Source organism: Corapipo altera, unplaced genomic scaffold, assembly GCF_003945725.1.
Source record: "Corapipo altera isolate COAL_440 unplaced genomic scaffold, ASM394572v1 2b, whole genome shotgun sequence".
In the NCBI taxonomy this organism is placed as follows: domain Eukaryota; kingdom Metazoa; phylum Chordata; class Aves; order Passeriformes; family Pipridae; genus Corapipo; species Corapipo altera.
In genome coordinates this window covers 17138272-17150517 of record NW_020884874.1, presented here as the reverse complement: position 1 = coordinate 17150517, position 12246 = coordinate 17138272, and the positions used below count along the sequence as shown (strand labels likewise).

At 38.9% G+C, this 12246-nt stretch overlaps 1 protein-coding gene across 1 annotated transcript in view; it reads left to right on the top strand.

Moving 5' to 3' along the window:
- Positions 1-12246, top strand: part of THEMIS (thymocyte selection associated) — a 73109-nt gene that overhangs the window by 20426 nt on the left and 40437 nt on the right. Inside the window, exons 3-4 of the mRNA XM_027631796.1 lie at positions 4129-4587; positions 7256-8301. Of these exons, the coding sequence (XP_027487597.1) occupies positions 4129-4587; positions 7256-8301 (1505 nt within the window). The remainder of the gene's footprint in view (positions 1-4128; positions 4588-7255; positions 8302-12246) is intronic.

Below are 12246 nucleotides of genomic sequence, written 5' to 3'. Positions count from 1 at the left end.
ATTACCTTGGGGAACAGAAACTGGCAGTCTGGGACAGATGATCTTTCTGCTCTTCTTGAAGATTACCTGCGGTTCTACTAGGAAAGCCTAACTACTGGTTTTCTCAGTTTTCTGTGACGAAAAGAGAGTAAAAAGGATACTCCTTTCCTTCAGGACTCTAAGACCAAAAATCGGAAGTCTAGAAGGCTACAGTGCGGTAAAAGTATCCTTCTGTCAAAACATGCTTTCCCATAGCACATTTAATCTTGTGATCCTCAGGCTATGTTTTGTCTCCCATACCAAAGAAAATAATTTTCTCAAATTCTCAAACTCGCTATCAATCTGTACATCAATTAGTAAAACTTCTCTTGAAAATGATGGTCAGATTAGGTTTGGGTCTTATTAATTATAATGTTGTGGCTAGGCTGACATTTAACCTAGTGAAATTTCACTAAGTACAGAGGCTTCATGGAAAAGAACAGTTATATATTCCTGTAGTTATCGTATGTGTGTAGCCAAAACCACTGGGCATCAGTGCACTTTGATTGTAGGCCAGGTTATGTTTAGAAAGTAGATCTGTAGGAGCAGTAATGCCAGATCTTGATAAACCAGATGGACTTTTTTCCAGGTTTGCTATTTCCATCTGTTTTACCCCTTAATAGTCCACCAAGATCTCTTAGGAAAGTCTAAGTGAATTTGATTTATTCATTTCATGATTTATGAAAAAATACAAAAATATTCTTGTTTGACCTCAAAATGTCCAAACTTTACTGTCTCAAACTTACCATATGTCTCCTCCTCCTGGAGATTTCCTTGTTATCTTAGGTTTGGAAAACATTTGGTTTTGCAGTTTGATTCATAATGATTTAAATAAGATTGTGAGTGGTTCCAGATAATACTGTTTGGGTTTCTTGTGGTTTTGTTTTGTTTATATATATATATATATATAGTAGCAAAGAGAGCATTTATAAGAGGATACCATGGCAGATTATGAGAGTTAGATAGGAACCACAGTCACTTTCACCCAACATACCAAAATAACTTTATATATATTTACCTATTTTCTAGAGAGAGAGAAGCGTATGGAACTTTGCATACTCATAGCCACTCATAGGTGGCTATTAGGTGCCTCCACTTCAGGAATCTCATCAATGCAAAGCTAAGTATGCAAGGCCACATGTCTCTTTACTTGCCTAAACAAGCATTCTGTTACCAAAATTAAGAACGGTAGAACAGAAGGTGAAGATTTCTCTGCTCCCAGCCTTGACAAAGTCAGTCTGCCTGGGCCCAAGAGGATAATCAGTTGTCTAGTTTTGTATGAAATGGTATAATTATGCTTCCTGTGAAACCTGCTTTCTAATTCAGAATGCTCGTTGGTTTGCTGCTGAAATAGCTGACTTACAAATAACTGTAGTCCCAGCAAAATTAGTAGAGCCTGAGACTACTGTCAAACTCATAGAGGAAAAGAGTGTTTCTCGTACCTGTACATTGCAAAATATTTTCAACTGGAAGTGTTTTTTAAGTACAGTTTATGGAGGCATTTTAATGCAAATCTGGAGGTTTTGTGAGGGAAAATATGCACGCTCCTGTATCACAGATGGGTAAGCATAGTTACTGCCTTTGGGACACATCATAACTACTTTGAATATATTTTTTAATTGAGAATATTCGTATTTACTTTCTTCCAGCACTTCCAGGAGATGATACCCATCTTGTTCTTGCAAAGCAAGAAACCAGAACACTGTTTGAGGGATACTGTCTTTTCCACAGTTTCAGTTTGTCATTGGTGCTTCCCACACTGTGCTACTTTCTAAATGCTGATGAACCTGTTTGTGTTCATCTGCACTGACAGCTTCGGTAGTGATTAGGACTGGGGTGGATAGCTTCCTTGCTAATAACTGTGTTAAAAATGGCTATGAGAAATATTACAACTACCAGTTGGAAAGAAAAGTGTGTTGCAGTTGTACTTTGTACTTGTGCAGCTACATTCATGGATGTGGCTTCCTTGCAGCTCATGAAAGAGCCTGGAGTTTTTCCTGCAGTGCTGCAGTAAGGACATATATGTAGAGGATGTATGTACACAAGGGTACTAATTTCACACAGGAAAAGCTGGCTTTCATACAGACAACTGTCAAGGCACAGAACTGCAGAAAGCAGTGACATAGGCACAACTAGTGACTATTTCTGCAGAAGATCAAATAGACTATTACTCTTCAGGCTGCTATCAGGCCCTCAGAGCTGTTAGTTCCCACAGTTACTAGTGGCCTCATGGGACACCCAGAACCAAACATGCCCAATCGGGTGATGAATTCAGTTAAAAGCAACTCAACAGACAGAATCTTAATAACATCTCCTTTAACAAGAAGGGTGCTAGAGTTATGAAGTGAAAGTAGTGGGTTTTGTTCCAGTAAAGCCAGAATCACATTTATTTTGTTGCCAAAATAAAACCAAAACAAACAAAACAAAACCAAAATAAACAAAACAAACCAAGAAAAAAAAGGAAAAAAAAAGTCTGTTGTGGTGGAGGTGATGGTTTGATATTCTTTTTAAGGAATACAATCTTAGGGAGACCCTGCTTCCATGCAGGCCCCTCAGTTGTGTTGATTGTGGTCAGTAGTGAAGATCAGTAAGGGAAAAGGTATGGGAGGAAATAAGCAAATTGCTTATTTTTAACCAAAGCAATCCCCTAATCTAATTTTTTAAACAATCCCACAATCAGGGAAGGTGTAAAGAAGGGAGTGAGGTTTTTCCCAAGATCTTGCAGCAACTGTGTGTTTTGGCAGCATCTCACCTTGCTGAGATTTCAGTATTTGCTGGGACATCTTGCACTTTTGTCACATTCTGGTTCCCACAAGAAGGGAGTCATGGCTAGTGTGAACCTAGTTTCCACACTAAGTGGCTGCAGGCAGTTGGATTTCAAACCTTGTTGACATGGCTTAAACTTGAGATTTGGAGCTGCTGTGAAAGAATCTCTGGTGGTACCAACCAGGACTCCTTGATTCCTCATCCCATACTTCCTCCTTAACAGCCAAAGTAAAGTGCCCTCTGTGTAGTCCAGAGGAGCAGAAGTGTGGAGCAGCGGGTTAATAGGATTTTTGCTAGTTGGCTTTGGGAGATAAAAGGGAGAAAAGGTGTGGTACCTCCAAGGAAGCTTGGCTTCTTTGTCACTGTACCTGTAGCTGTTGTTTAAGCTGTGGTTAGCAAACTTGGCCTAACAATAACCTCTACGCTCAGTCATATTCACTCAGAAGTGAGTCTTTGTCTCAGGAAGCTGCACTATAATTCCATGAGGCAGCATTCACAATGCTGCCACACCTTGTGAAGAAGACAGCTGAATCACACAGTTCAGCTAAGCCCTGCATTTTAGTCTTCTAAACCCTCCAGTTCATCTTCCTTCATGAAAACACTTACACAAATATAGAAATGTACACATTTTTCTTGCAATGCAAACTCCTAATGAGACAGCTCCAAGGGGCGTGATTAACATGAAATAATAATGTCCCTAGGGGATAGGGAAGCTCAGATACGGCCTCTGCTTTGCAGAACTTCAACATTTTAATTGCGTTGTGATGGTTGGAGTGCTGCAACACTCAGCCTTTGAATTAATCCAGCTGGTGCACTGAGCTATCAGATATGCTAAAATCTGTTTGCTTTTTCTTATCTGTAGGTGCTACTTTTTCATTTGTGTTGTATCTTTAAGCATACTTTGTCTAGGAATCCCCAGTCTGTGTGTAGAAGGTTATATAGTACTGATGTTTAGGCAGAAACTTATGGAGTTCACTGATCACTTTAATGTTGCTCTTCCTTGTATCGTATCTGCATTTAGCTCTTAAAGGTTGGCTTTCTGAGAAGACAGATAAAAATTCAAGATAATTTTTCTTTATTCTGTGGCAAAGAAAAAATTAACTGTGGACAAATGTTGGATGTCAGATATTAGATGCAGAGTAGAAAGGGTTAATGCCAGCTGCCTATACCTTGTACCATGCAGCCAATATTATCTTTGTAGAGTCAGATTTCTAGCAACTGAACTGTCATCTATGAGTTGTCTGATGTGCTTTGCTCCCCATTTTTATTACACTCACAGTCTAAAATTTGGCGTGACTTGCTTTGTGTATTTCCCTTTTTATAATGCAAGTTTTCTGCTCTTAGGTCTTTATAAGGTTGTGGCAGATAAAACTCCATATGTCAGCATTGAAGAAATCACTAGAAAAGTCTCTATTGGGCCAACAAGATTTGGCCATCCATGTTTCTACAGCCCTGAGGATATAAAACTGGCAAACTTCACAATCAAACATGGTGAGCAGATCACCTTCAACTCGGTGGAAGAGGTCAATGGAACAATGGCTGTGAACTGTGTCTTGGTCAGAAATAACCAGATTCATTCCTTTACTTTGCCTCTTTCGCAAGAAGGAAAATTCTACGAGTGCGAAGATGACCAGATATACACCCTAAAAGAAATTGCAGAATGGAAAATCCCTAAGTGCAGAAAACGGATTGTCAAACTTTCCAATACTTTACATATGTGGGATTCCTCTAATCCACTTCCTGAGAATTTTGATGGCTGCTTGATTCTCATGCCTGTCTATGAAGTGCAGGCAGTAATGAAATGTAAGTAGGAATCAAAATCATGTTCTGTTAAACTTGGTATAGCACAGTACCCTTAAATACACAACATTTGCTTAAAATAGCCAGGAAAGATTCAGTTTATCAAAAATTCCTGATCCATATTTGACACTGATGATAGTTTCAAGATGAAGAAAGATAAAAATAATATTGCCTCTGTTAATTCAGATTGTTACCTTGATTTTTTTTCTGTTATCATTTTACTGATCACTACAATTAAATCCTCACTGCAAATAATATATATCACATGGTGAAAAGGTGGAGCTTAGGAATTCTGTTCGGTTGTCTGATTCTCTTTCTTTGCATCTCAGACTTTGGCCATGGAGAAGCCAAATAAACATTTATGGCTATGGTTAAGGAGGTAGAAAAAGAATATAGACATATATGTTGCAATACACTTAATTACCATTTATTTTTCAGAATGAGGATGCCACAGAAAGAAAAATCATATTATTTTACTTTATTGTGGAAACAAATATCAATAGAATATAAACAGAAGAAACTCATGGACAATTTCTGAAACTGCTAGGTTTGAGGAAACAGAAAGATTACAAACCCAATGTATTTAAAAGCTGTAATTTATGTTATGAGTTTTTATTTAAAAAACCCAAAAATATCCATGGCACATTAACACTGTTCTAGTTGTTCCACCAAAACATTGAAACAACTGAGTTCTAATTGAAGGTTAGTAGCTTAGCTTTTGGAAGGGTTTTGCTGCCTGTTGTATTTACTAGAACCAAACCAGTGAGCTCCGTAGGAATTAAATCCTAACAGAAATATATAATTCGTGAGGATATTAAGTAGGAAATCTTTTCATAATTAAGCTTTGTCTGTTGAATGAGGTAAGAAAATGGATAAAAGAAGAAGAAATAAAAGTGGGCAGAGACTGTTAACACACTATACTATAGTTGTTATGTGCTTATCATACAATATGTGCTTGCTATGTGATTTAATGTGTGAGTTTGGAAAACATACTTCACAAGATAAAGTACTCTATTTGCTATCACTCCAGCTAGATTCAGGAATCTAGCTCATCTCCTGAAGCTGGATTCACTTAGGTATGTTTCTATACCCATTTAAATATTTGTGCAGAATCAATAGGAATTTAATGTCCCTAAAAGCTTCCAGAAGATGCAGAATGTTTGGTATTCACTTGTCTTCCAGTGAGTTATCCCAGTGAGAGTTGTATTTGTTGTTTTTATTTTATATTTCATAGTGTTCTCAACCTTTAAGAAGCATGAAATGTGTCCTAAATAACTGTTTAATACAAACTTGGAGAGTAGGCTTCATGGTACATGATTAACTACTTTCTTGTGGACCATGAAAAATGGATTTTCACCATTTTTAGAAGAACTATAAATAGACACAAGATAAAGTATGAGAAATACTATCCACTATTCAATAAAAAGGATTCCTGATAAGAGGGATAACTGATTACATTTTCACAGGCTGTGAGCAGGAATCCTCTATACTTCTCATTCTTAATAATGAATAAGTTATGTGTGGGGAACTCCCTCAAATGCTCCTAGAAAACTTTCATTTTCACTAGCCATTTCTCCTTTGTTATCTTTCCCTTGAAGTGCTTAGGATGTTTGTCACCTAAAGGTGTCAATGTGACAAAAGCAGAGTTGGAACAAACAGGTTCTGAATCACTGTCATATACACTTGATACCAACTTTGCAGTATAAAATATCGGTATGTCCTGCTACAAGGAAATGTGAACCCAGGGTATACTATCCATGTGTGTAGGTCTATGCAGAATAAGTATTATTGAAGAAAGTAATTAAATATTATTTGCTTGTTAAATTTTACTGCCCTGGTCAGGGATCTGTGGTGTCACTGATTTGGAGCCAAATTCTTAAACAAGCCTTAATTTCACAGTCAGCTTTATGCTTGGAAGTTTTGCATTAAAAATTTTGCAAGTTCAATTGTGTTAAAAGTGCTGTTGTTCCCTGACAGATGGTTAAATTCAATGGCTCAGTTCTGGTATTGAATAAAACCGGGTGATGCAGACAAGGATTTCCACAGAGGAGCATTATAGTAAAATGTCCTAATTCGTAAACAATAACCTTAGACTTTGTTACAGAAAGGTTTTGCCTTCTTTTTTTTTTTTTTGTGACATTATTTCCTAGTAATTACAGATGTTTTTATTAGTCTTATAAATATCAAAACACCTTATTTCTCCCAGACTGGCCATAGCAACAACATGTGCTAAAGGATTCAAATATATTTATTTATTAAGCATGTTTTCCCACTCACTTCTTTATAGAAACCATAAGTTACAATGAAATGAAAGAATAGAAATAGTACCCAAGAAAGATATCTTTGATAAGATAAACAACTGATTAAATTTGGAGGTGCTGTGGGTAAAATAGTGAACTAGATATTTTTCCCATTCCTCTTCCTTAAGCTTTTCTTTCACTCATGTACCTTATTCTCTCTCTTCCTTTGTGTGGTCTTATGCATATCTGATAACCCTATATCTCAAATTACAACAGTTAGACTTTCTGGCCTTATTTGTGGTGCATGTTTACACATGGGGCAGCACATCTCAGGGAAAGTACTTTTAGTATCTGGTCAACAGGATGTGTATTTTATTCCAATGTCAGTTTGAAAACAAAACCCAATGTATTTATTTTCTTTTCCTTTGCAGTTCGAAAGGACATAGTTCATATCCTCTCAGATCTAGATGTTGAGGTCAAGGATATAACAGACTGTTATGATATTGGCTCTTTCCTTCAGCCACTGTCTTTGGAAGATGTATTTGAAAGAACAAGCATGGAATTTCCTATGGTTGCTGAGATAATGGAAGGGCCTTCAGGAAGCCAAAACCCTTATAATTTATTGTCTACAGGGAAAGAGATTATCATCTACAAAAAGTACCAGGCAGCAAGAGTCCTAGCTTCTGAGATCAGAAGTGATTCTCGCAAAAGACATTTTTTAATCCCTATGAGCTACAAAGGAAAGTTCAAGAGAAGACCTCGTGAGCTTCCAACTGCCTATGACCTAGAGATAGCAAGAAGTGAAAAGGAACAGCTTCATGTTGTAGCAACTAAAGCCTTTGCTTCCCCTCATAAAGAGTTTTTTTCTGTTTCGGTTGGAGATCAATTTCTAGTTCAGCAATGCCAGACTAGTGAAATTCTTTACGAGGGAAGAAAGAAACTTGTAGATGTTTTAGCTTGTGAGCAAATACTAAGTGATACATATAAAAAAGTGCTCCTCCCTATGTACATGGAAGGCAGCTTTGTGGAAGTGATTCATGACAAGAAACGGTACCACCTTTCTGAGATTTGCAAAGAATTCCGTTTGCCTTTTAATGTCAAAGTGTCCGTGAGAGACCTTTCCATTGAGGAAGATGTCTTGGCTGCAGTGCCTGGTCTGCAGTTTGAAGAGGAAATCACAGACTCTTACTTGTTGATCAGTAGTGCCACCAATCCAGTGGAGAGCTGGGAGATTCCCGTATATCGCTTAAACGTGTTGGTCCATTTGCTCAGCAAAGATGTCCAGGTAGTTGTACCACCTGTGACTAAGACAACAGTGGAAGAGATCAGTGAAGAGCAATACTATATGGTGCGAAGATATGAAAACCAAACCCTTCATCCACCACCTAGGCCTCCCAAAAAACCAACAACACTTGCCCCCAAACTTGCTTTTGCAGTAACTAAGCAAGATGTGTCTGATGTACTACAGGCTCCAAAGGTAAGGTATCACAGCTTGTCTTTGAATGTCTTATAATCACAGGTCATGTTCTGTGGGTTTCGAGTCTTCATTTCTCTGTTGAATCCTTACAGCATGCACACAGATGTCTCTCAGCTCCCAGTAATAGGCAAATTAGCCATTATAGACAAGAATGACTAAAATCTCCAGTGTGTGTTAATTGATCCATGAAAAACAACAGAACCATGCCAACTCACAGCAGAAATCTTGGCTGTATAGTTTTGCATGGATAATCCTTTACTGCACCACTGTAGAACTGAAGGGAGAGACTTAAGTGCCTGTATTTAAATCTTTATTAAGGGGAAGCATATGTTTTCATGGTGTAAAGACAATTTTGCTCAGCTGGAAATGGCAGAATTAAGTTCAAGTTCCCATAAGGACAGGTCATATAGAATTTTTTGAATTCATTGTTTGCACTTACCTAAGTGGCAAATAGGTTTGGGAAAGAAAAAAAATAAAAGGCAGTCGTTTTAGAAGCACTTGATGTTAAGAAAGAAGTGTCCCTTCTAGGACAATTTTCTTCATGTTTAACCTAAGGCAACACATTGTGTTTTGGATTTGTCAGTGTTGACAACACCAATCTTTTGGCTATTGCACAGCAGTGCACCCACAGCATCAAGGCCTTCTCTATTTCCTGGACTTCCCCCAGAAAGTTGGCTGGGGTTGGACAAGAGGTTGGGAGGGGACACAGATGGGACAGCTGACCCCAATGACCAAAGGGATATTCCATGGCATATAATGCTATGCTCAGAAATAAAAAGTGAAGGGGTGATTGTCTAGGAAGTTAGCCTAACTCAGAGACTGGCAAGACATCAGTCTGCTTGTGGGAGGTGGTGAGTGACTGCCTTTGCATCACTGATTTTGTGGGTTTTTTTCCTCTTTCCTTAATTTATTAAAGTCTTTATCTCAACCCACAAGTTTTCTTGCTTTTGCTCTTACTCTTCTCTCTCCTGATGAGATCATCATCCTGATGTCATGGTGGAGTGAGCAAGCATGTGGATGAATGCTTAGCTGCTGGCTGGGGTTAACCCACCACAATTTCCTTGCTTGTATTGAAAGAATCAAAGGCCGGTTGATGGGCTTTAATGAGAGACACAGTCTAGGAGGTATTTAACTTAGGTTGCAGTTGACCTCATGTGCAAATAAAAATTCCCTACAGGGGAAGAGGGAAAAACTTTCAGGTCTCCGGGTTGTGTTTGTGCTATGCTTTAAATGCAATGTAACTCATGTAATTATATTTTGAGAGTTTCATAGAAAGTGGGGGGTTTTTTCTTGCTATCAAATTAAAGTCCAGTTGGAGCCCCTCTGAAAGGGCAGCATTTGTGAGTACCTTCTGCCTGCTAGAGGTTTTCCTCCCCTCATGCCAATTCCAAGACTACATGCAAGTCCAAAGCTCCACATAGATCCTGGAAGATTGTTACAACACACCATAGGAGAAGTGAATGGATAAGAGGGTCTCTCGGATAAGGGGGTCCCTCAGATAAGGGTAATACAATAAAAAGGTATATCATTTTCTCCCATCTTTCATACAGAAACTTCTTTTCTATTAATTTGTTCAATGAACATTGCAGCAACTTAAATAAGCCATCCTGTTAGGCAAGGCAAGATACATGAGAAACTGGTCTCTGAGCTAATAGGCAAGCAATCAGCCTGGTACTGTTCTGGGGTACAGAACTGGGGAAAAATTCCCTGAAGTTGTGTTTCTGGTAGACCTGTACCCTTGTCAGGAGAACTTAGACCTCATGCAGTTAGTGATGGCTGTGTGTGGAGCAAAGCAGGTGGATGCTGCTTCCAGATCAGGTTCACGCAGAAGATGATATTTTCCTGAAGTGAGGAGAGAGCAAAATGAGCAGGAGATAGATGAGCTGAGGTTCCTTTGCACATGAGGTTCCTCCTTGTGCGTTCATGAGTGAGAGCAACCTTAGACTGCAGCTGTCCAGATGAAGGAGATAATTTAAACACTGTTTCAGAAGACCTTTTTTTTTGTCACATATTTGTTATAAATAAATAATAAACTGCAGTCAGAATGCTTAGATTATGCAGATTTGCAAATCTCCTTCCCTGGGAAAGTGAAACAAGTAGAGATCCCTTATTCATTAGTTTAAGCGTCCTGAGCTGTAACATATGACTGGTTTAAAGTCACACAGAATGCATTATCTTTTTTATCCCAAGCACCATAAGTCCTCCGAGAGGAGGTGGATGGTAGCAGCTAGGCTCTGCCTTGGCCCCTCTGCAGCGTTAGGGGAGACTACATTTGCTTTTACATGCACCAGGAATGTCTGAAGTTGGAAATTGTGCCAAACTGATAAACAGCCCTCTTTGCATATTTGTGACTATGCATAGGCTTATTTACATAAATAACAGATGAGCGTCCTAATGAGCTGAACTTAAGCCTGACAAGGTGGCAGCCTGGAATAAGCTTTAGTGCTGCATGAGTTGCCGTGCTCCTCCTGCAGGCAGCTCCCTGCCTGGTGCTTGGGGAGCTCTGGCTGCTTGCTGGAGGGTGGTAAATGGCTTCCTTGCCCACCAGTTGGGAAGCTCTGCTTGGCTTGGAGCTCCAGGATGTAATGCCGCTGCTGCATGAGTCCTCAGAGGACTAAAATCTGTCTTTTTTATGCCAATACCTGCGGATAATCTGCAAGAGTGGGTCACCTTTAGCTACAGCTTGTGCTCTGATTGCCTCTTAGCTCAGAGCAAGGCCATGAGGGCAGAGAGGCTCCAGCTGTCTCTTCCTGCTGTTCTCTGACCTTGGTAGGGGAACCCTGGATCAGGACTGTATGCTTCACTGTGTACTTTTGGTCATGTTAGTTACTGAATTGTATGAGATTAGCAGCCAACACAGACTGGAACCTCAGATGAGTGTAAGAACTGCCTGCACTTGTGTGCAAGGTGCAATGCTGTAGAGGAATGGATGTTTGCACAGTTCAGCACAGTCCAGAGATAACACATGAATTCTCAAACATAATATAGCTGCATTAACCAAGCACTCTGCTGAGTTTTTTCACAGTGGTAATTAAGTTGGCTCAGGTCCTGCTGATACAGCTTTCCCTTCCAGAGCCTGGAGATCTCTCCTCTCCCCTCCACAGTACATCATAGACTTTCCCTTTCTCTCTCATATGAACACTGTTTGAGTAAGAATCATACAGATCACATATGTTTGCAATTTTGTATTACTTGCTGATCGAATAAACAAGGCACAAGCAAATATGTGTAAACTAAACAAATGAAACAAAACAGCTTGTACTGAATGATGAAATTAATCTGATATCTCATATGGCAGATATCGATTTAATATGAATAGAAGATAGAAGATATCTATCCAATAACCAATATCACCTCTAACTACAAGAAGCCCCAACTGAGGACAAGGATGATAAAACAACTTGTAGCCTTTGTCTTATTGTAAAATGTGGGATACAAGCAGTCATTAACCAGAAATCCACATTTTCCTTGCTGGAATAAAGTTCACAAGGGGATCTAACTGACATGTTGAATTAAATGGTATAAGTCATTCAGTTCCTGATTTGTGAGCTTATCTAGATAGTGAGAATGACCAAATAAAACCCTAGAAGTTAATGCTACTGATTTGAGAATGGAGCATCTCACTTTCTTGCCAAATTGGTCCTGGAGAGAAGTTCCTTGGAGAGGAACCAGTCGGGGCCTCACTTTCTTGAAATGAAAATTCATTTAAAGGGAACAAGACAGATGTGTCTATTCTGTCTCCACAGTTACAACCACCACTATGAATATAACAAAACCAAGTTTTCACTTAGTAACTCCATTGAAAATTGTTTTTTAAATTTCCTTTTTACCTGCTACCTGTTTTCTTCCCATTCAAGCAGCAAAAGTTTTCTGGCTTTCTCTTTGCCTATTAGTTGAAGCTGTAAATATCCTACAGATTTAAGAAGGTGCTAATATATGCCCCTC